This window comes from Dipteris shenzhenensis, chromosome 33 (genome assembly GCF_047967505.1).
Source record: "Dipteris shenzhenensis isolate YYH24624 ecotype China chromosome 33, Dip_SZ_1.0, whole genome shotgun sequence".
Classification (NCBI taxonomy): domain Eukaryota; kingdom Viridiplantae; phylum Streptophyta; class Polypodiopsida; order Gleicheniales; family Dipteridaceae; genus Dipteris; species Dipteris shenzhenensis.
Genome location: NC_141628.1, coordinates 8319004 through 8342223, shown reverse-complemented (window position 1 = coordinate 8342223; position 23220 = coordinate 8319004). Strand labels below are relative to the sequence as shown.

General features: G+C 42.3%; 1 protein-coding gene across 1 annotated transcript in view; it reads left to right on the top strand.

Moving 5' to 3' along the window:
• Positions 1–21130, top strand: part of LOC147879626 (uncharacterized) — a 36532-nt gene extending 15402 nt beyond the window's left edge. The window contains exons 2-10 of the mRNA XM_087371896.1: positions 2753–2831; positions 2922–3020; positions 3203–3371; positions 12551–12650; positions 12838–12907; positions 13138–13192; positions 20274–20393; positions 20471–20579; positions 20814–21130. Coding sequence (XP_087228022.1) covers positions 2753–2831; positions 2922–3020; positions 3203–3371; positions 12551–12650; positions 12838–12907; positions 13138–13192; positions 20274–20393; positions 20471–20579; positions 20814–20914 — 902 coding nt within the window. The 3' untranslated portion in view covers positions 20915–21130. The remainder of the gene's footprint in view (positions 1–2752; positions 2832–2921; positions 3021–3202; positions 3372–12550; positions 12651–12837; positions 12908–13137; positions 13193–20273; positions 20394–20470; positions 20580–20813) is intronic.
• Positions 21131–23220: the final 2090 nt, after the last annotated feature.

Below are 23220 nucleotides of genomic sequence, written 5' to 3'. Positions count from 1 at the left end.
ACTAGGGCCCCCTCCGCTAAAAATAGCGAAGACCTCTAATTGGTTCGTACCCTTGCCACTCAACTCAAGAATCAAGCCTGCCTAGCTCTAAGCCTCCCCAGGCTACCTGAGCTAGTCTTGTGTACCCAATACATGTCAGATACCAATCCAATCCGTGCACATGACATCGTGTGTTGGTGCACTTGTCTCCATCTCTTATTTTCGGTTGATATGTGAATGAATATGGTGTGAATGCATTTTAAGTTGTGGTATTAAGGAAGTTTTAAAAATTCTAAGTTTATTAAGTTATTCCACTGGAAATCACGCGTCGGAATAAGGACTTCTCTGACAAAGTTAGCCTTGGATACCTTTTGTCTTTTAGTAAGAGCTAAGATTAATTGGGAAAAAGAAAATGGATTTTGGGTTAGCGATGAGCCTCACCCAGGTTGAGGTGATGATATTGGATTTAGGGAGGCTCTTTAGTTAGGTACTTGGGCGGCATTGGTATTCCTCCTCTGCAACTGATTGGTCTTGTGTTTGAGAGCATTAGCAGGAAGCTTCCCTTTTGGAGCTTAGCGAAGTTGAATCTTGACACTAGAGTTGTAGTAGTCAACCAGATGCTCTTAGCTAGTGTCCGAGGGTTGGCGACGACTCTCAGTATTGGAGAAGGTTAAAGGCTATTATGTTCAAGGAACTGGTCTTGCAAAGCGAAGCCCTAGAAAAAGAAGGATGCCAAGGATACAAAAGATGACAGGGACTCTTTTTATAGGGAAAGCAAAAAGAAACAACAAGAAGAAATGTTTGTTTCTGGTGATAGCCTATACATTTTGCAAAGGACTACAAGAACATAAAAGTTGACAAAGCAAGGACCAGTCAAAGATGGAATTTGGCACGACATCTGCCAATGTGGTAAAAGAGAAACTTTTCTTGCGATGAACCCAAGTTGTATTGAGATGGAGTCTGCAAACCTAGGGTTGATGTTGTTCTTGGCTGACATCGAGGAGTGGTGCATAGATCCGAAATTTGTGCTGAAGGATGGTAGGTGTTGCTTAGTCTTGGGACCTAAGGACATGTCTAGACCACCAGCAGAGATGGAGGTGCTTAGTCAAAGATGGAGCCTGAAGAGCTAGAGTTGACTAGGGGGAGCTGTGTACAGCATCATGGAGAGACAAGATGAGGGTACTTTCGGGGGGTACTTTGCTTACTGCGACAACAAGCAATACCAAATAGAGTTTTATTTGTTTTATTATTATTTATTGGAGACTTTAATAGATTGCTTCGTGGTGGATGTTTGTACAGGATTTCTTTGAATGGATGGTGAAAGCTCTCCGTATATAAATAGAGGGGGAGTTGTCATTGCGGAGACTTTCAATGCCTACTGCAAGAGTTCCTTGGAGGTTGGAACGGGGACTTGGATACGTTCGAGTTGCTGATCAGTGAAGGTGATAAGGAGGCTTCTCCAAAACGGCCTCGTTGCATGATGTTGGAAGGACCAGGTGGCGATCTTATGGAAGCCTTTTATGTGGAGACGTGGGATAGAGGATCAAAGTAGGATGATCATTCTCATGGGAAATCAGGTGGTGAAAGTATTATTCCAGAGACAGCTAGAGCGATTCCTGCCACTGGAGATCTATGTGGAACAGCCATAGGGATCTCACTGCGCAAGGTTCCATGGGCCTGAATATGGATGTTGTAGTTTTTGAAGCTGGGTTATAATAGATCCCCGAGGCCAACGTGCTTTGTAGGATCTTGGCTCTTCTTAGTTTCTAAGTGGGACAGCTGGATGATCATCTGCTATTGGAAAGTGCGAATTCTATAGTTTCCAATTCAGGATTGTGGATGGTTTTTTCCAATTTTGGTTGGCTAGATGGAGGTAGTAATGGCCTATATTGATCTAGGGCAACCTGCCTTCCTAACCACCCTTTAAGGGGTACTCCATAGTCACTCTCTTCATCCACTTAAGGCAATCCATTGGCATGCATTTGAGCAGAGGAAGCAGCGGCAGCTGTTTAAAATTTCTAGCTCCCCCTTGGGTTGATTTTTGTGGGCAGCATCTTGTACCTTCTGTCTCATTTATGGAGCATCTATGAGATTGGGAAGATTTGGGTTTGTCAACTTGTGCACATTCTTGGTGTGAGATTGGAGAGTGCTTTAAGTTCATTTGTTCATCTATTTTCCACTCCGAACGAGTACTAAGTGTGCTGGTTATATTCTCTGGTATCTGCACCTCACTTACTAGTTCCAAGCCTCCTCTCCTAGTCTACCTTTACCTCTCCACATTACAAGGGAGCTAAAGTACACCATCACCAAAATCTCCAAGCTGCAATGTTTTTATTGAATTTCACTTGCAACTCCCTAGAATGCAGGCTAGAGCTGAGTATCACGTGAACTCCCTAATTAATCATATGGAGGCTTCATAGGTCTGTCTTCCTTGCTACCCATTTGGATGCCTCGTACACCTTACAGCTCATGTACACATGTTGCAGTCAATATTGCTAAGAGAGATGCAAGGGGAAGAATGCAAGAAAGGGCTGGGTGGCTTTAAGCCTCATCTGATGTATTGAAATATCAGAGATAAGTGGTACCTAAAAGTTCTTATTCTTCTCTGTGTGGAAATATTTAAGAAAACATTGGACAAACACTTAATTAATTGTGCAAGTGTTGTTCTATTTTATTAGGCCTATTCAGGATCGTGGATCATGTACTGATCAGGGTTTTGCTATATGAGATGTGTCTATGAACTAATCCGTGGAGATGCCGTGTTCATTTGCAGATGAATGCCTGAAGCTTGCAACTTTATTGACAAACAAGGAAGGGAGTTCTGTCGGGGTTGTTTGTGGTGACGCTGTTTGGTATGACTAGAGTTCTGAGAATATGGCCTACGCATGCACTTTTTAAAAAAAAACATTCATTTTCTGAAAAACCATAACCTCTTTAAGCAGGCCTTTGCAGGATGTCTTAAGTCTGCCTCCTGGCTTTGACTCTTCCAAAATCAAAGATATGGTTGGGGTAATACGTAACTGGGATATCCTTGAGAGTAGGTATTTGCTCCTCCTCATGTCTTCAACAATTTCTTAGAGAAGCAACAGATGTGCTAATATAATAAGATACGAAGTATTGTGCTGTGTCAGTACATGTCAGTTCTTCTCATTGTTCTATAGAATATTCTCCCATTTCCAATATCTACTTTAAGTGGAATCATTTCTGGGTGTTTGGGAAACAGGATTACTTTAAAAGGAAATGGGACTCAGCTGAGCTCTGTTAAACTGCAAGCCCCAATTCCACGACCAACAGGAGCTATTATGTGCATTGGGAAAAATTATGCTGATCATGTGAAAGAAGTTGATACCTGGAAAACTGCCCCGGGAATCACAGCTCCAAGTGTGCCCAAGGTTAAACACTCTATTCTTTGAAGACTGCCTTGCTGATGATGTCTTTTTGTGAAAAAAGTGGCATGTTAACACGTTTCTCGGTTGAAGACTCTCAAATGTTGGGTTTGTTGTCGCATGCAACAGCTCTCAGACATGGAAAAGTTAGGGTGCAAAAATGTTAAACTGAAAGATTGACAGAACCCAATATGCTGAACATTTCACAAAATGAAGATGAATACATAGAAGCTGCTAAGATTTCAGGATTGAAGACGAAGCCTGTGCTACCGAGCCTTTCCCTTTCCATTATTTGGCAGAGATCCTAGTTGTGCCCATGATGGAATTCATGGCTAAGAGCAAGGAACATGGGTAGATTTTTGGACTTTAGAACAACCAAAATTCTAAATTTGTACAATTGGACACACACATACACACAGACACACACACACACACACACACATACACACGTGTTTTTTTGTGTGTGGAATCTTTGAGTCATTATATTACTAAAAAAGCTATCCCAGAAAGTGAGAGCTATAACACATCAAGAGAAAATCTCAGTGTAGGACAAATATACATCATGATCAAAGACACGAGATTGCAAGCAATCAAAAAGCGATTGCTGCAAAGAGTGTCTGAAGAAAGAGAAATTGGAAAAAACAGGATCACTAAAGACCCTATGATTGCGATCCTTCCAGAGAGTCCAGAGTGCCTAGTACCGAACCCAAACAAAAAAGAAATCAAACTCCTGTCTGGGTAGATGTACACCAAAAAGCCAGAAGAACTTGCCAAAAGCAATCTAAGGAAACTGAGCTCTCAAAATCTGCCCAAGGAAGTCCAAGAAAGCACGAGAGGAAGGACAATGCTAAAAGAGATGAGTCACAGTCTCTCTCGGAGCCAGACATCTGCTACAAATAGAGGAAGCAATATGTCGTCGTGCCAAGAGCTGTCCATGAGGAGAACACCCAACAAAACTCTCCACAAGAAAACTTGCTGATGGAGAGGAATCTTGGAATGCCAAACCTGTCTCAAACGTGTCCGCCACCATTTCATAGGATGATTAAGATGCCAAAGCTGATTTGCCTTTTGTGAGATAAATGGTGGAGGAAGTAGAACTTTATAAAGAGAAGAGTAATATGTGCAAACCGCAGAGGACGGTATGACAAGCCCACAGAAGAAAGTGTCCAGTCTTGAAGACGATCCTGTAGATGCAACGGAGGAACCGGCTGAAAAGGTTGGAGCATCAAAGTAATCTTATGCCAAAGTGGACGATAATGCATTCCAAGGCCAAATTTGGTAGCGGCCAATGGAAAAGAAAGGGGAATTCCAGCATCATCAACATCCTGAACCAAACGAATCCCCTTGAGACTGAGAAAATACGAACATCGAGGCTCCTGCAAAGCCAAAGGAAGGGCAAACACTCTAGACCAATGTATCCTTTCAGCTCTGAAAGAGTTGCCCTGCAAAGGACAGCCGGAAATTTTGCCTGTAACAGAATAAAAGGAAAGCTACCAATGACCAAAAGCTGTAGATTCAACATGCAAGAGTAAATGACGAATCATGGAAGCCCATGGTTGAGAATCTTGCAAAAACTGCAGCATGAGTTTCCCCTTATGAGCAAGAATGTGCAGATGGATATTAAGAATCTTAAGACCTCCATGCATCTTTGGAGAACAAAACATGCTTTTTTTGCCATGGCGAGAACACCAGAAAATTTCCAGCATCTCAGACATAAAAGAGGCAAGATCAGCCTTGTTGAACATAATAAGAGGCAAGTAGAAGTGAATATACGCCATCAGAATAGATTGCACACTTAGAAGATGAACATGCAGAGGTCAAGTTGCCAATTTCCAGTACTCCAGCTTTTTCTTGAGAGTTGCGAGAATCCAATTAGATTGTTGACAAGGAGAAAGTGTCCAACTCAAAGGATAGCCACGATGACGAACCAATTGATTTCGTGGGATGATTTCTCCAGGCCATGAAAAGAGAGTGCCATTCCTTGGAATGCAAAGGCAACAATTTTGATTTTTGAAAATTTACATGAAGCCCAACAGCTAAACCATATGCATCAGCTTAGAAAGATAGTGCTTTGTATTGCGGGGAGTGAAAAAAGAATCATCTTTATAAGCTTGAGCAAGCAATGGTTTATTGTCATGAATTTCCAAACCATGTAGCTTATCCGTAGCTACGAGATGATCCATACACTGAAGCATGGGGTGCGTGGCTATAGCATATAGGAGCGCACTAAGTGGACAGCCTTGACGCACCGAGCAACGAAGAGTCCATGCTTCAGAGATATCCCTAGAAAGAATGCAAGCAGCGTGACTGTCACTATAAAGCCAGTATATGATATGCTGCAATTTTTGCCCAAATCCCAAAGCATGCATTGTTTGAGAGATGAAGTCCCATTGAACAGTATCAAAAGCCTTGGCAATATTAACTTGCAGTAAAAGAACATCCTGCTCTGTGTATTTGGCATACTCAATTCCAACATAAGCATTTGCGATATTATCAGTGATATGCTTGCGAGGAACAAAACCATATTGTGCAGGATGTAAACCATCATGCAAGTATCCTTTAATACGATCAACCACCATTTTGGTGATGATTTTATAAATGACAGGCATAAGAGTAATGGGTCTCGCCAATGATTCACAAATCTGCTTTTTGGGAAGAAGCTTTACTAGCCCTTTTTTCCAAGAAATTGGCATATGTTGCTGTTCCCAGGCATGGTTGATCATACGTAGCAAAATGGGCTTGAGAAGATCCTAGTATGCAAGAAAAAATTCCACTGTAAGGCCATCCCATCTTGGAGATTTCCATTTATCACATGATCGGACAGCATAGGTTAATTCTGTTTCAGTGAAAGGGCATTCAAGCTCAAGAGCTTGTGCATGTGAAACAATAGGGAAAACATGCTGCAGTAATTGAGTCCGAGCTGCCAATACTACCGGAGAAAGAGGATCAGCCTATCCAAACTGCTTGGAAAAATGATGAACACAAGCTGTAGCAAGTCGAGCTCGAGAGGAAGTCCAATGTCCATCAGAAAGTAGAGTACGACAAATATTGGTAGCTTGTTGCTTAAGAAGTAAGCTCTTAAAAAAACCCTTCGACGAGCAACCTTTATTCAAGAAAGCTCGCTGACGAGCTCTTGTCTCCCATTTGGCAAATTTTCTATGATGATTACTTTGCAAACAATGTCTAGCTTGGCATAAAGATGTGCTTTCTTCAAGAGATGAAGACCGAAAATGACTGAGGTCAGTCAAAGACTGACAGGTAGATTTTGCCCGAGCAACCATATCCCTCAATGTTTTGAGATAATTTTTGCCATAATACCAAATAATTGATTGCGTACGAGCAACAAATGCATCCCAGGCATAATCAGTATCAATATAACTCTGAGGTGAAAGAGGTTGACATGCATCATATACCATGGCCTTAAAACGATCATGATCCAAATAGCTATTGTTAACAATGAGGAGCCTTTTGTGTGGAAGCCGATCATCCGGCATGTCATGCAGAGAAATCCTCAAACATAGAGGTGCATGATCAGAATGCACAAATGCATAATCAACTGACAAGATAGTAGTAAAAGTATCAGAGCATTGAGGATCAACTCTGTACCACCTATCTAGTCTAGCTTTGTATGTAGATTGAGCATTGTGCTGGAAAGTAAACCCAGGCAGCAATGGATAAGATGCTGTCCAGAGATCAGCAAAATTGAAATCAAGCAACAATTTAGACCAGCTGTGCCTCTGAGAGGCCAACATATGTGTATGGCCAGATGTATTATCCCCTGGCTGAGGAGCATTGTTGAAGTCACCACAAAGAAAAGCAGACTGCCTCCATGGATACCTCTGCATATCTTCCCAAATCTGTCCTTGATGACGGGAGGATTGAGGAGCATAGACAAATGCAAATTCAAGGATATCACCTTGTTACAATGCATTGCATAACCATCCATCTGCCTTATGAATAATTGAAGGACATAGAGGGGTGACTATAAAGTGTAATCAAGTTGGGAAATATTATTGAAATCCTAGACAAGGAGGGACATCATTCGATTCTCTGTGTGTGGAGTAGTAAGAAATAGCCTACAGTTGCCTTGTTGAGCACAGAGGCTGAGTACAGGGGTGCAACAATGGCTGCATGTGAGGCAGCTTAGTTACATAAGCTACTTTATGATATGCATCAGTCTACAGATGGGCCAGTTGTCATTTATTGTCACAACAAGAGCAGTATACACTTGGCAAATAACCCAGTCTATCATGCTAGAACAAAGCACATTGAGGTGCATTATCACTATGTGCAGGATAAGGTTCTAGTAGGTTTTATTGATCTAGTTTATGTCAGCACACAGGATCAGGGGTTGACATATTCACGAAGGCATTGGGTGCAGAGAAGTTGCACAAGTTCAGAGACCTGCTTGGTGTGCAAGAATTGGGATTGAGCTCGAGGGGGAGTGTTGAGATATTGAGCTCCACTCATGATATGCCAGGGTGACCGTTGTGCATTTATGTCACCGACTTGTTAGCTGCAGATGCGGTTGGTACACCACCCATGAATAATAGTTGGATGACAACTATCTTTATGTGCTCTAGTTAGTGGCTCACTTAGTATGCCACCTTAGCTAGCTGAGTTTGGTTCGAGACCCACATATAGGGTTCACCTATTCCTTTTGTACTTAGAGAGTTCTTTTGGCTTTCACAACTAAGAAGAGGAAAACTGTTTTCAGCCTCCACCTTTGTGTGTATTCCCCCATTGTGTACGTGGGAAGCTACAAGTGAGACTCCTTACTTCTGTCCCACTCTCTTCACATCGATTTTTCTTGATGCGCATGCAAAGCCCCCAACAACGGCTATCCTTACAAACTAGGGAAGGCACGAGTGACCCTAGCGACCATCACTCACAACACTGAGGTGCTCTTCAATGACGCTCTTCTCAATCTCCTAGGTGGCATCTTTCTGATCATGCTTGATCAGAAAGACCACTCTCGAAAAGGAATGTTGTCCAGCATAGAAAATCTCATAACCGTGAAAATGACCATGTTGTCCAGCATACACATTCTAATTATGTTCCTACAAAGCTACCACATCTGGCTGTAAGTGATTGAGATACCCCCAGACTTTCTTCCATTTAGAAGCATCACACAAACCCTGTACATTAAGTGTCAAACATACGAGTTTCGCCAGCATATTTATAGATTATGTACAGTAGAGGGAGAACTAAAATCAGGCTTATGATTCGGACCCCGGCCGTGAGGTATCACAACTGGTTGAGAAGTGGACAGCAAACCAACAATATCTTCTTCGGGAAAGAGAGTTCGACTGGCTGTCACAGCTGCCCATGTAACACCCACTCCTGAATTTTCTTCAGGAGTACTACCTGTCGAGGATGCACCATTCCAAGTGCGAGAAGGTAAAGTTTGTCTAGCAATGACTGTTTTCCTGGGAGTCTGCCAAGCCTCCTGCAAAGTTTTGTCTTTCCCTTTGGGCTGAGAGGTGGAAAGCATAGAGGGAGAGGCATTCCCATTAGACACAACAGGTGTCTTGCCTTTTTCCTGAGTTGGAGTAAGAGGCTTGACACCCTTCTATTTGAAAACGGGCTGACCCATCATTTCGTGACACAATGATTGGATTAGACCCGCTGTTCTAAGAACTGTGTGCAGAGTAGGAAAATGCCTTTTTGTATGGCAACACATATACTGCTAGTTTAGTGACACAATTATTGAATTAGACCCGCTGTTCTGAGAGCTGTGTGCAGAGTAGAAAAATGCCTTTGTTATTTATCTTATCTAGATTTGACTAGGTGCTAGCCAGTTCTCAATGTGTGATTCTGGTCAGCGTGACAGGCTGGCTGAGACTCAGCTCCTTAGCAGGCAGACTGGCTAGCTTGGTCATCGCAGGGGTCCCCTTAGGCCAGTTCTACTTGTAGACTGACCAATCAAGATATTTCGCCAAGAAGGGGAGGCAGGGTATAAAGCCACTTGCTGATCTCATTTTCACTTTCCTATACTTACTGATCTCATTTTCACTTTCCTATACTTACATAGGAGCTGAATGCCTTTGACTCTGCAAGCGCATTATATTGTCTAGAACTTGCTTTAAGTCTTGGCTTAGGTAAGGCGATTGTTTGCCAAGTGGGTTTTTCTATTCTGTGACAAGGGGATGACATGGTCATAATGTGAAGGCAAGTGATTGAGAGAATGGTTTAAGGCCAGGTTTATCTCCTGCTCAAATGCAGTCTATATGAATACATCAAGTGAAGCCTAACAGTTATCATTTGCAGCCTCTCAGTTGTAAATAACCTTTTGGAAGGGCATGAAAGCTAACTGTTGGCATTATAATGATGAAATTGTGGTACCGAAGAAAAGTAAGTGTCAGCAAAGTCTGGGATCTACTCAAGCAATGTCTGAGTGTTATTCATCGATTTGAGGAAGACACCTGTCCCAGTGATTTTCTCCTGGATCACCTTTCAATGCAAGACTCGCTTGGATTTAATCCTGAACCTATTGTGTGTGGGGGTGAGGTCAACAATGTGCCCCACCGCTGCTTTATTCTGTAAATCTGGGACAGCTTTCTGTACCTCTTGTTTGTCCTGGGTGGAGATAGAAATTTGGATGGCTGTGGGAAGCAAGGGCGCTGCGATATGATCACCTTTGCCCAACCAATGGTCACCTTCAGGATCACGTGTCCCCTTGTTAGGGGGGGCAAGGGAAGGTGGGGACAAAATGATCCTTCAGACCATTGAGAGCTGACAGAGGGGCACACAAAAAAGTAAGGGCCGAAGCTTGTACAACAGCCCACAGGCAGTGAGGCTCAAAGGCCTAGCTAGAAGGGAGAAACAAAGCAACAAAAAGGGCAATGGCCATGAAGGAGATGTGGAATGTCAGGAGGGTGGGTCAATGAGATGGAGAGGCAAAACATTAGGAGGGAGGTTTGGTGAGGTGGGTAGAGAACCAGCCTGAGAGGGGAAGCCCATTGCCAAATTGGCTGAGCACAGCCTAAATGGGCAAGAAAGACAGCCCAAAGAGGGGTGAACTGAACCTGGCAGCCCGAGTAATGCATTGTCTGGCCTCAGGGTACCATCTGAAGCTAAAATCAACCTCCATGTGAGTGCTTCCTATGATGTAGGGCTGAAATAGACTCCTAGAGGTGTAGCCATTGGCTATAGGGGCTGATATGTACCATTCGGAGGAGCTTGCGGGAAGGTGCCATTCACTCTGAAGGCAATCTACAGTTTGTGTGTCCTAGACATGTTTGGGGAAAAGGTTAGCTGACACCACCACCTTTTTTCCAGAGAAAACAACTTTCTATCAATGCTTGAAAAAATCAACCATAAAATCAGTCAACCATGGGTTGCTTATCTTGGAAGAAATGCTAGAAAAAGAACTGGTTCTCAGTCAGGGGAATCTTAGAAACAGGGGCTAGCAACCAGGGTGGAGGGCTGTACATCCAGCGAATGCCGGAGGAAGAAACTACTATGAAAGTAAGGGAAAGGAAGTAGGGAGCAGAGAGGGGGAGGAGGAGAAATGGAAGTGAAAGGCAGAAGTGGGCTGAGGATAGACAAAATCTGAGGGAGAAAAAGGGATTGACAGCAAAGAAAACAATGTAGAGGAAAGGGATGGTAAGGACAGAGAGTCCAATGGAAGGGGGGAGAAGGCAGGCTGAAAGAGGGATGTCAGGGGCTGAGGAAGGAAGCTCAGGTCAGCTTCTGCTCTTACACTGCTCATTGTTGCTCAGGAGTGAGCTCTCATTGTTCAGTACACAAATTCAAATCCAGTGACTCACTTATTCTCTCCACCCTTGCATCATACAGTGTTGGCGTGTGGGAAGTGTTAAATGAGGGGCGAGAGCTGAATGACACTGGTAGCATTAACAGAGTCATGTTCAAGGATCTGACACTGACAAAGCAGGGTAGTCGTGCACCATCAACAAATTCACAATGAAGCAGCTCAGCAGCATACAGAGGTTTAAAGAGTGACAAAACACTTGCTCTGCCCTCTCCTCCTTAAACATTGTTTCTTCAGTTTTGTGATCCTTTAGAGCTGTAGTTTTCGAGCTTTCACTCAATTTCTCCAAGTCATGCCATGATTCCACTTCCTGAGTCAATCAGAAGCAAGGTTTGCATTGCTCAATTTCAGTTTCCACTCGCCTTGAGCTGCATTGGAACTTGAATAGCTGAACTTGTGCCAAGATGTGGCATCACAATAGGAGTTTCTATTGTTTGTTGTATAATAGTCAGCCCCCCCCAATGCTTACCCAGACAATAGGCACATATTTGCAGTTAGTACTATTCTCCAAACTTGACCTGACATATACAAAATTCATGTAGGTTCAACCTTGCATTGCTGAAGTTCTCTATCAGGATCTCAAGAATTTTATATCTTAGTCTCTATATTTGAATTTGACGTGAATATTCTTTGTGTTGTAATTTTTTTTCTTTCAGTCGTCTCTAATGCTTCTTTCTTTTGTTTTTAGTTGTCTTCATAAGCATGGCTATGTTAATTGTATTGAATCCCGTAAAAAACTTGCAATATCTTTGAAATCTTTCTAAATCGCTATTCTTTTTGTCTATTGTCTCTTTCCCAAATTTCCTCTATCTTGAAATGTATATTGTGTTTTTGAACATCCACAATATCGCAGAATCATTTCTCAGTCTTTATCTTTGTAGATTCCCTGTTCTTTTTGTCAATGCTTTCTTTTCTAATCTGCCGTATCTTTAAATCTTGTCCTCAGGACATGAAACTTCTCTATCTATTCTATTGAAGCTTCTCTATATAAAATCAATGTGTCTTTGAATCTTTAAATCTTTGATCTTTGATTATTGTATTGAAGCTTGTTTTAACAATCTTATGAATCTTCTGTACTGTCAGTCTTTTCTTGTATCCTCTCTGTGTAAATCATGCCCCACTGATCTAAATCTTATCTTTTTACTGAATCTCTTCAAATTCATGACACTTCTTAAACTTTCTCCAACTAATCTTTTGTGTCTTTAAAGTATCAAGGGATCTTCCTTTATCTATAGAGATAAGAGATAATTTTCTAACTAAAATGTCAAGTTACCATAGTAGACTGACCAATGATTGTGAGGAGTATTTAAACAAAATTATGCTGTGTATGTAGATAGAATTAGCAATGGTAAAAAAACATTTCGGTTTACCAAATATGACAGAGTAAACATTGCTTGTATAATTCATGCAGCATCCCATTGTTTTTACAAAGGCACCACAGTCAGTCATTGGACATGGGGATGCAATCAAATATCCTCATGGAGTTTCATCACAAGTGGATTATGAGGCAGGCATGGGTTTCTGTTCGCCTCCTCCCATGTAAACATGTGAGCTGTGAAATTCACAAAATCTTGGGAAGGTGTCTGAACAATACAGGATTTTATGAGAACATGCATCATCGTTTAATACTTCAGATTTTTGCATTTTCATCACATCAGAACATTCTAACCAATATACGTGTGGAATTATATATCACAGAATTGGCAGTGATTATCGGCAAAGAAGGTCATAGCATCAAGAAGGAGGTGGCTATGTCACACGTGTTTGGGTAAGTTGTTCAATTTTGTTTCTTGTGGATTGAGAGGGTGCATGCCTCTCTTCTTTATATGCATGAATATGCTAATACAGTCAAGCAGCAGTAAAACCTAGTTGGAGATTATATATAATTGGGACTTTATTTCCTAGTGTATGTTAAATGTGGCGAAACGGAAGTAAAACTTATGTGGAGGCTGTATATAACATGTTTTCAATGTAGTGATGCTTTATTGGTTTGGACAGGTACACAATTTTAAATGATGTCACAGCAAGGGATTTGCAGAAACGCCACCAACAGGTAAATCACTTGTTTAGGAAGGGAAAACAATCAATTGGTTGAAAAAGTTCATCGTGTCACAGAGATGCACTAACAGCTCAAGCACTGGAAGAAGCTAACAGACTCTCACCACTTCTTGCAAAGAGCCAGATCATTTTAATATCCATAGGAGATTCTCAGATGACTCAAGTACCAATGCCAAGTCCCATACTTGGAGTAACCATCTTGAGTATGAATTTGAGCATGTTGCTCCACAGCCTAACCATGCCATGCTAGAGCTCCGTAGGAGAAGAAAGCATGGCATGGGAATCTAACAATGGGGATTCTATCCACAGAGGATATGCTCTGTTAGGAGCCAGTCATAAAGAGGAGAGCTGGCAGCTCACCACCCAGCCGCTATATGGATTCTAGATATGGGAACCACCTGTGACCTTGAGGTGTAGACCAAGAGGAAGCTAGTTTTGGGGATTTCGTCACCTAGGACACACGGCTTGTGTTTGTAAGGTAAGCTCTGGCTATCTTTGGCATCCCACTCCAACTATGAAAGTCATGATCTAAATAGTTTGCTTTTCCTAAAAAGCCAAGCTTCTCTTATCTAGGTTATTTCTAGACTACACTTGTATCCCTAGATTAGTACAAATGTTGGATACAAGCGGTTTGAATCGAAAGCCCAGCTCTTACAGTATTAGACCAATTGGTCCTAAACCTCAAGGTTTAATAGCCCTAGGAAATACCTATTATGCTAAGACGTAACCCTAGATGTTATAGTCTCACACATATAAAATGCTGATAGAAGTCAAAATGGAAAGCACGTTGGCCTCACAACAATTTTCATGTTCGATAGGAGTCTCGGCTGACCAAGAATGAGAGGGATATTTTATCCATTATGTGAATGAGTCTTTGTTGATGACTTAGGATGTCTATTGGCCTTTTTGGGATACATGCCTCAATAGTGAGCACTTGGAGAGTCTTCAAAGAATTACCTTCCCCAGAGTAGCACATCATTATCCAGGACTAGTTGGATGGCATCAGGAGATTGACTAGATTGAGGGAAACTCGTTTCAAGAGTTTCAAAGAGAATCTGAAAGGAAATTTGCCTAGAACATAAATAATTAATATACATATAATTGTTGAGGATGTAAATTGCATTAGGGGAAGTGTATATGCAAGAGTGGTAGAAATGGGCATGCCCCACATGTAACGATGGGTGTAAACTGCCTATTAGGGTAGCGCTATGTATATATATTATAACCTTGTAAGACATCTTTATGAAGAAGAAAGTGTACACTTGTATAACATCGTGGACTTGTGGTGGCTACCTCCTTCCTCCTCTCTCCCACAACTTCTCCCACTTCCAAGTGCTAGCAGGGTAATCTCTAAGGGGCTCCCACTATTATAGAAGTGTAGGTCATTGGGCGAATCTTTCCCCTATCGAGTTATGGAAGTGTAAATCATTGGGCGAATCTTTCCAAGCTAGAGTTACAAATATTAGCCCATGCTACCATTTTCAAGGCTTCAATAGGTTTAAGTATACTTAAAGTTCATATATAGCTTTTTAATAAGCTGATCAATTTGAGTACTTGGAGGGCTAAATTTGGACCTCATTTGAGGAAGTTATGTCAAAATTTGGGTGAATTATCAACATTTAATCTCTAAATCTTAGCCCCATCAGCATTGAGAAGCTTCTAGATTTGCCCTTAAAATTTACCTTGGTGCCCAGTATACTATGAGATCCGAGGCCGCTACTATTGTCTCTTTAGAGAGAGCTTCGGATTGCTCTCCCACTTCCTTTCTTATCTAGATCAGAGATGCTTAGCCGCCATCATCCATGAGGTAGTTGGGCATCAAGAGCGCTTACTCAGATTACAGAGATAGGGACAGGGCACACAGGTAGACTCATCTTAGAGCATGATCAGAGTTCTTTCAGCCATATCACATAGGCCAGAGCCAATGACGCGACACACCTTACAAAGGGACGACATACAGATCATGCTTAGAGACATCCCTTCCATGTTCAGGACCGGGGTGTGATCTACACGGCCCACAAGAGTTATCGTGGCCCTTGTTAGATGCAGAGCCACAACCAAGAGGCCATGCTGGACCGCATTCACAGATAGCTGCCAACATTCTTTCTCTGATCTTATACCACCACAGCCCCGCTAGCCACTTGGTCCTTCATGACCTCCCTTTTTTCAGGCGTATTACTGATGTTTTTATGACTATGTAGCATTTAGCATCTAGCATGGGTGATGATGTTCTTTTCAGTAGCTCCACTCTTTCAGCTTGTTATTATCAGGTTTTTTATAGTCTCATAGACCCATCGGTCTTCCAAAGGCTTTAATGAACTTTCTTTCTTTCTTTCTTGAGAGTACTTCCAGCCATAGTGTGTTCTCTTTAGATCTTGTTTTCTTAAAGATTTTGGTGTCGGGACTCAGGAGCTCCTGAATGGAGTCTTGCAGCTCAAGCTATGTCAGTTTGAAGCTTTCAGTCTTTGCCAATGTGGGAGAGCAGTTCTCTACGTTAGTTTCTGTCAGTTGAGAGGACACCCTCAATTTCTTCTTCAGTACAAGTGCAGAAGGGCGTGCCACAGAGCAAGCCCTCCTTTCTCCCAGTGTCATATTTCAAGAAGTACCTGTATAATTGCACCCTCAGGATGCTCTCTCATCCTCGGAGATCAAACCGAAGGAGCTGTTAGACATCACTGACCCCACCTATGAGCCCCCATATGAGGACAAAGGGCAGTAGATCTGTACGTTAGGCAGGTCAGTGAGCAACTGCTGCAGTCTGCAGACTGAGGTGCTTGCCAGCAAATTAGGTTGCAAATTGCAACTAGTAGGAGCAGCAGATCTGGAGCAGATTTGTTGCAAATGCAGGTGTGCGGGAGTGACTGTTCGGTCAGCAAAACTGGCAGGTAGGGTCGGCCAGATGGTCAGGTCAACGCGTTGACCAAGTCACAAACCAGATCTACATGGTTTGGTTGGCTGGATCTGTTCCAGATCTGGTTGGCTGGTTGGCTGAATCTGGTCGGCCAGGTTTAGGGCTAAAAGGGAGGCCCTTGCCTCAGTTTATCCATCCCACTGAAGCCCTCTTGATTGAGGCATAGTTTGATGGATCCATTGAAAGGCTTTCTTGTGAAGGGGAAAGCCAAGGGTAAGCCTCAATATAATGGAGACTCCAAAGAAGACAATGGGAAAGTGAAAGTAAGCTTGCCAAGGGTAAGCCTCAATCTAATGGAGACTCCAAAGAAGATAAGTTGGGATATTTGAAGAAAAAGAAGAACTACTTCTATTGTGAGAAGCTAGGCACTCTGCGAAAGACTATCGAAAGAAGAAGGCGGACCAGAAAAAGAAAGAGCTGACAAGTCAAAGGGAGAGACCAAAAGAGAGACTCCCAACATCATCACAGAGAAACTCTTCCTAGTCAAGATTACTGAGAGGTGCTTATCACTTGTAGCGACAGATGGAGGAGATAATTTGTACCAACAATGGAGCCTAAAAGCACATGTCAAAACAAAACAATGGTTCAAGGACTTGGCTGGTGGTAGTGCCGGATCATCTGTTTTACAGTGGGGACAATTGAAGCTGTCCAATCAAGGGTATTGGGAGGAGTGTTCCATTCACAACGAGTGCATGTGCGGATGAGATATTGTCAAATGTCTTGTATGTACTTGATCTGTGTAAAAATTTATTTTTTGACAGTCAATCAGCAAAAAGCAGGATGAGAGAAGGAAAAAGTGGTCATCAGATCCAAAGTGACATATATGATGATCGCTTGAGGCATTGAAGAAAGGGGAATCTATAAGATCAGTGCATTGACGGTACAAGGAGACGGAGGGATGTCTAAATTGTGGCACAAGAGGCTTGGGCACATCAGATACACCGCTTTAGAAGTGGTGCAGAAGGTAGGCATGGTGATGCTGAAGGTAGTCTTCCCTTCACTCCTGGAGTGCCAACAAAAAGTCGATACGAAGACCTTTGTATAACAGGATGCTCAAGTATGTGTGGGTGTATGGATTTGTATTTGTGAGAGCATATGTTTATGCTATGGTCTACACCCACTGTTGGGCGCTGACGATGTCAATGGGGATGTCATAGTAGTTAGTCCCTACTATGCTTGATGGAGTTTATAGCTTTGAGTGACTATCATGAGATTGAGACTACACTACGTGTGTTTTTTAGAGGATAAGTTTGGGCATGTTCTTGGATTCATCTAGATATATGGTGGAGGGACTTTCACAACCGCAAGCGAACAAGAAGTTTGAAGAGCCTGCATGGAAGACAAGCATCATTCTCACGGAGAACACGTATTGGGCCATTGAACCACTAGAGTTGCTTCATTCAGACATCGGTGAGCCCATGCCTATCGGATCACTTTCTAGGTTAGAAAATTTCCTTACCTATGTTGATGATTTGAACAGAATGACTTGGATACATTATCTGTCTAAGAAGTCACAAACTCTTGATAAATTCAAAGAATAGAGAGCTAAGATGATGAGAGAAAGTCAAGACTTTTAGAATAGACCGAGGGGGAGAGTTCACATTAGTTGAGTTCAATGCATAGTGCAAGAAGAATGGCATCACACGTCAGCTGACGACAACATGTACATTCCAGCAAAACAGGATGGCAGAGTGCAAGAATTGGGTTGTTGTGGAGATGTTTTTGAGTATGCCGAGAGGTAAAAATATTCCAAGGTATTTTGGGCAGAGGCCACCAATACCATTGGACAATGACTGAGCATGCGGGAAAGACACCATTGGAGGCTTACTCAGGTAAGAAGCCCAATCATAAACATTTGAGAGTTTTTGGCTTTGATGGATGGGTGCATGTTCATAAACACACAAGAAAGAAGATGGATTCAAGAAGTAGGAATCACATGTTCGTTGAATAGAGCAAAGAGTCCAAAGCTTATCGGACAAGGAGGCACAAAAGGTGTTGGTCAGTAGGGGCATAGTCTTTCAAGAGACTGATCCCTATGTAGATAATTTGGGAGAGGGGTTTTGCTTAAGCCTAGGATTATCCCTATACCCTCGCCATTTTAACACTATGACCATGCACCATAATGAAATGGCCCTACCTACTTAATACTCCATACTTGCAAACATTGTCGAGTCATCCTGGTTCCCCATCTTACAATAATCCATACCCATGGTGCTGATGTTATAATTGAGATAACAACGTGGGCTCCCAGATACTTAGCAAAAAGTTACGATAGCTGTTCTAGACCATTTGAGGCTCTATGTGGTGCCCTCTAGTAGGTCTTTGTATCATCTCTGTATTGGATGTCTTCTTTTAACATTGGCAAATGGAGATTGTGTAGATCCATCCTCAATCTTTGGAAAATAAGGGGTAAGATCCTATATAACTTGCAGCTTGCTGTCCCACATGCCACGCTTTCTTTTACTTCCATAGGACCGTCTTTTTGTTTTGTATGCACCCAGCACAAAGTTTCTTCTCTCAAGCCTTTGTTTCAAGTCAAAAATCGGACTTTCCTATTCTCTCACTGATCTTGATGGGAACTCGTTTTCTTCTAGTTGCACTAGTTTGAAGTTTAGTTTTGGAAAACATTTAGCATCATCCAAATAAGCGATTTACATCCTACGAACTTCATTGTGATATGCTGTGTGCAATCCACAAATGCACATTCTATGGTTAATGAGGGGATCTAGTATTGTGGCCCATGATCCACTTTAGTGTTGGATGTAAGTATCAACACCTTTGCTTATCCTTTGTCATCTAGCTAGCTCATTAAGGCGACCATATATTTCATGGCTGAAGTGTTAACACCTTGGCTCATCCCTTAGTAATCTAGTCAGTTGGTTAAAATAATAGAAGTATCAACATTGTAATCTAGCTAATACATAAGGGTATGAGATCTATCCCCTTCATGGATAAATTCATGAAGGCATTTGATAGTCGGCCCTTGATTCACCAAACATTTGGATTTAAGTCACGACATCTTGGCTCATCCTTTACAATCTAGCTAGTTAGTTAAGATGGCCATGCTTGTGTGCTTTGTGGATGCAGGAGATTTTCTCAAAACATCCTTAAATTGTAGCTGTTAGGCACTGATTGCAAATACACAATGTATACAGTCATACTTTAATGTCATCACATGACTTCAGTTGTTTTTCCTGTTGTAAAATATTTTCCCTAATATTTTCCTCAAACTTTTAACCTGCTTGACTCCTTGGGGAAATTTAATGAGAAATAGCATAATTCGACTAATTTTGACTTTTCTGTTGACTCCTGGATACAAAGAGGAATGGAAAATGCACTATAAGTTCAATTAAATGTGACGATTGTACAGACATACCAAATGGCTGTTTTCCAAAGGATAAGCGAAATTTGATGCTAAATATGTAACCTTTCCTAAAGTATGCAACTTATTTTCTTCATCGTGATCCTTCAAGCTACAAACTTCAGCCACCTGTTCAAGCACTCCAAACCATTGGCAGAAACAAGATGTATAAAGTAGACAAGCAAGCTAATGGATTTACACAAGGAGATACATGCAGGCTGTTTGTTTCACCAGAAACGATCATTTTTTCCAAGTTTACTTGTCTGTCTGATGATATGTGGCTGCAATCTGCCTCTTCTGCTGTGGCTTTCCTTTTTGGAAGAAAGTCGTGCTTGAATTGCATTCTGCAAGTCATGTTGTAGAAGAGAAGCATCGTCTAAAAGCAAATCCGCATTATGCAGTTTGCTTCCCCAAACATAAACAAATTAGGCTTGTGCCAGCGGCTGGGGCTGCCCAAACAAACTCCAGATGCATTGAACCCAAAATGCAAGCTTTCCCAGAATGCACTCTCTCAGTAGAATCTTAATGATATTAAACAATTCATCTTCATGATGCTCAGATCAACAGGTAAAAATTGCTGGTAATACTTCTGCTCAGATCAACAGGGAAAAATTGCCGGTAATACTTATGATCTATGAAAAGTAAGCTTAAGCGTTAGAGCTGCATGGAAGGTGAAATAGGAAGTTTAATAGATGCTCACTGCAAAGCCTTCTATAACATGTCAGTTAATATTCTCTCTCTCAATGGCTACTTGTATAATACTTCTCTTTCTTGGAGAGTTCTTATGTGCATGATGTCTTTCAGTGGTTCATAGGAAAGAGCTGCGACACATTTTGCCCAATGGGCCCATACATAGTGCCAGCTTCAAAGATTGATGGCCAAGATGTGCAAATTCAATGCTGGATAAATGAAGAACTGCGGCAGGTAAAATTATCTCTTGATGCTGTCATAATGGATTAAAGGTATAGCGGTCAAGACACTGACAGTTTACATATGGCCAGAATGGCAGAACATCACAGATGCTTTTCTCTATTCCGGAGCTCATTGAGACAATCTCAGCGGGCATAACCTTGCAACCTGGAGACATAATTGCAACTGGCACACCTTCTGGTAGGGTCTTTCCACGTTTTAGAATTATTTTCCAACCCTCAGCACATCACTTTGTCTATCCCAAACCTGTTTTCCATAATTGCATACCAATGATACAGGTGGCACAAGAATGTGTTTTCATCGTATACTAAGCTGTGATAATAACTGTATCTTATTCAGTCATACTGTTTCTCTGATTGCAGAGCTGTGATAATAACTGTATCTTATTCAGTCATACTGTTTCTCTGATTGCAGGTGTTGGTTCTGGTTTTAATCCACCAAAACATCTTTTGCCAGGAGATTCAGTGCGTATCATGATTCAAGGTATTGGGGTTCTAGAGAATAATGTCCTATAGACGTGCAATATAAAAGCCAAATGCCTTCAAGGAGTGCAAAGGCTTACCCTGTATGATGATCAAATAATGTGGATTTTAACCGTATTGGTGCCTTTGTTATTCCTTACTGACAGAATATTTGCATTTTAATAAGCGCTACCCCTTTCATAGGTTTCTTGAAATTTGCTACTTGGTGAAACTTAAAAAATACTTGCTGGGGAAAACTCCACAGATTCCAACACAAAAGTTACTATACATTCGGGTGTTTGTAATATGGAATGTGAAGCTGCTGCTCCTACGCCTTCCGCTTTGCTAGCTTTGCGAGTCACCCCCTTCCTCCTCTTGCCATCGCTTCTCTTCCTTCTCTCCCCTCCAGTTTTTTTCCTTCTGCCCCTGTTCTCCTCTTCTTCCCTGCCATTGAGGGCGTTTCCCCCCACCATTGGCACAGCCTCTCTTTGTTGGTGGCAGGTTGGCTCACGGGCTACCCCATCTGCCCCTCATTAGCTTTCCGTCTCGCCAGTTTGGTCCTGTTGCCTTCCTCTCGCAAGGGAAGTTTCGGGGGAAAATTGTGACACCCCCCGTCCCCCCCCCCCCCCCTTTTGCCCACCCCTTGTGCCTTAGCGCACCTCCTTATTTAGTTCCCCTCTTCTTCCTCCGCTTGCACTGGTGGCCTCCCCCTTTGCTTCTTTCTTGTTGCCGAGATTGCCCTTGCACTCAAGCTTTTTACTTTTTTTATCCTCCTTTTATTCTTTGCTAGCGGGACAATAGGCACTGTTTGTTGACTCAGTGGGGGACTTTCACAGGTTGACCATTTGGTGAAAGGGGCTCTAATGGCAGCATTCTCGACCATCATGATAGCACTCTCAGTGTAGGACAAGCAATAGGTTCAGTAGGCTATTCAAGAGCTACAGGGCAAGGCAACACGTAATAGGCCTGGGACCAGAGAGGCTCCAAGTTTCGGATTGGCTATAGGCGAGTTTAGAGAGGATTCAAGATGTCAAGATTTAGGAAAGAGGGGTCTTTTTTATGAACATACCTCACCGGACTTCATGCAGGCATTGGTTGAGCAAAACCTTGTGTATTTGGGTCCTCATTTGGCTTTTTTTCTGCCCTGGTACCACAGTTTCATGGTGGATGACATGGAATTGACCATCATGTGCCTAGGTTGCCTCTTTGAGGTCCCTAAGGACCTCAAAAGAATATCTTTGGGCCTACTTTGGTATTGTACTATGGAAGGTTCAAGTAGTCATACAAGATCACGACTCCATCCCCAAGTAGAAACATTGATTGGAGTCGTCTTTAGTCAAAACATTGGAGATATCTAGACTCCGAAGGCAATACCTACAATGTTGACAAATGGGATATATGGCCAAGGCTTGCCCTCGCTTCATTGGTCATCCCTCAAGGCTTAAGTTTCCCAAGGGTCGTCCTTCGAGCAACTGAGATGATATGACTTGCTCTTAGGCCTCTCATTAGTCACAAACCTACGAAAAGTGGACCCACTCACTAGGATTTGAAAGTGTGGAGGGAAAGAAGGAAAATTCACCTAATTGGGTAGTCGTAGTGACCTCAATCTTTTGTATTATTAAAGAATAGAAGATAATAAAATTGACCTTAATTTGTTGGAAGCTAACAGTGTCTTCCATCTCCAAAACTATACAAGACATTATGAATTGAACTCTACAAAGGTTCCAGAGTCGTATCATGTAGTTCGAGATCAGGGTGGTCCTTGAAGGGGGCACCATAGGAACGATTGGGAGTTCTACCCGCCTCTTTCGAGGTTTAACCACAAGTGAGGAGTTGTGGACCTTGGTCCTCTTTAACCCTTCATGGAGGTTCAAATGATGTAGATGTTAAAGGATTCGATTGGGCCACTAAGGACTACATTTTTGATTAAGCACGATCACAAGGCAACCTTGTAAGAAAACCTTCCAAGGTGGTTTTTGCCAAGATAAAACATGGAGGGAGTCCTTCGGCCTTAGATGGATACTCAAGGGAGACGTCATGCGATATAGACATCTTGATTGCCCTAGTTCTAGAGGGCATGCATCACAAGCTTCTATAGTATAGCTCCACCAAAATCTCCTTGGCAAGGAGAGATTTGGTAACTAGCACGGTCCTCTTGGCCATAGCTTGGTGTATTGTATTACGCTAGTTCTTTTAGAAAGGATGCAAAGGATAGTTTAGGTGCTTGGTGCACAATTTTTTGTAGGTAGGGTGTAGGACAATCGAGCTGGAGTAGCTTGGCAAACTTCATGCAAAGGATGGCCTTAGAGATGCAAAGGCGAGCCAAGCTTCTTATATGTGGCGTTGCTTTAGGATTTGAG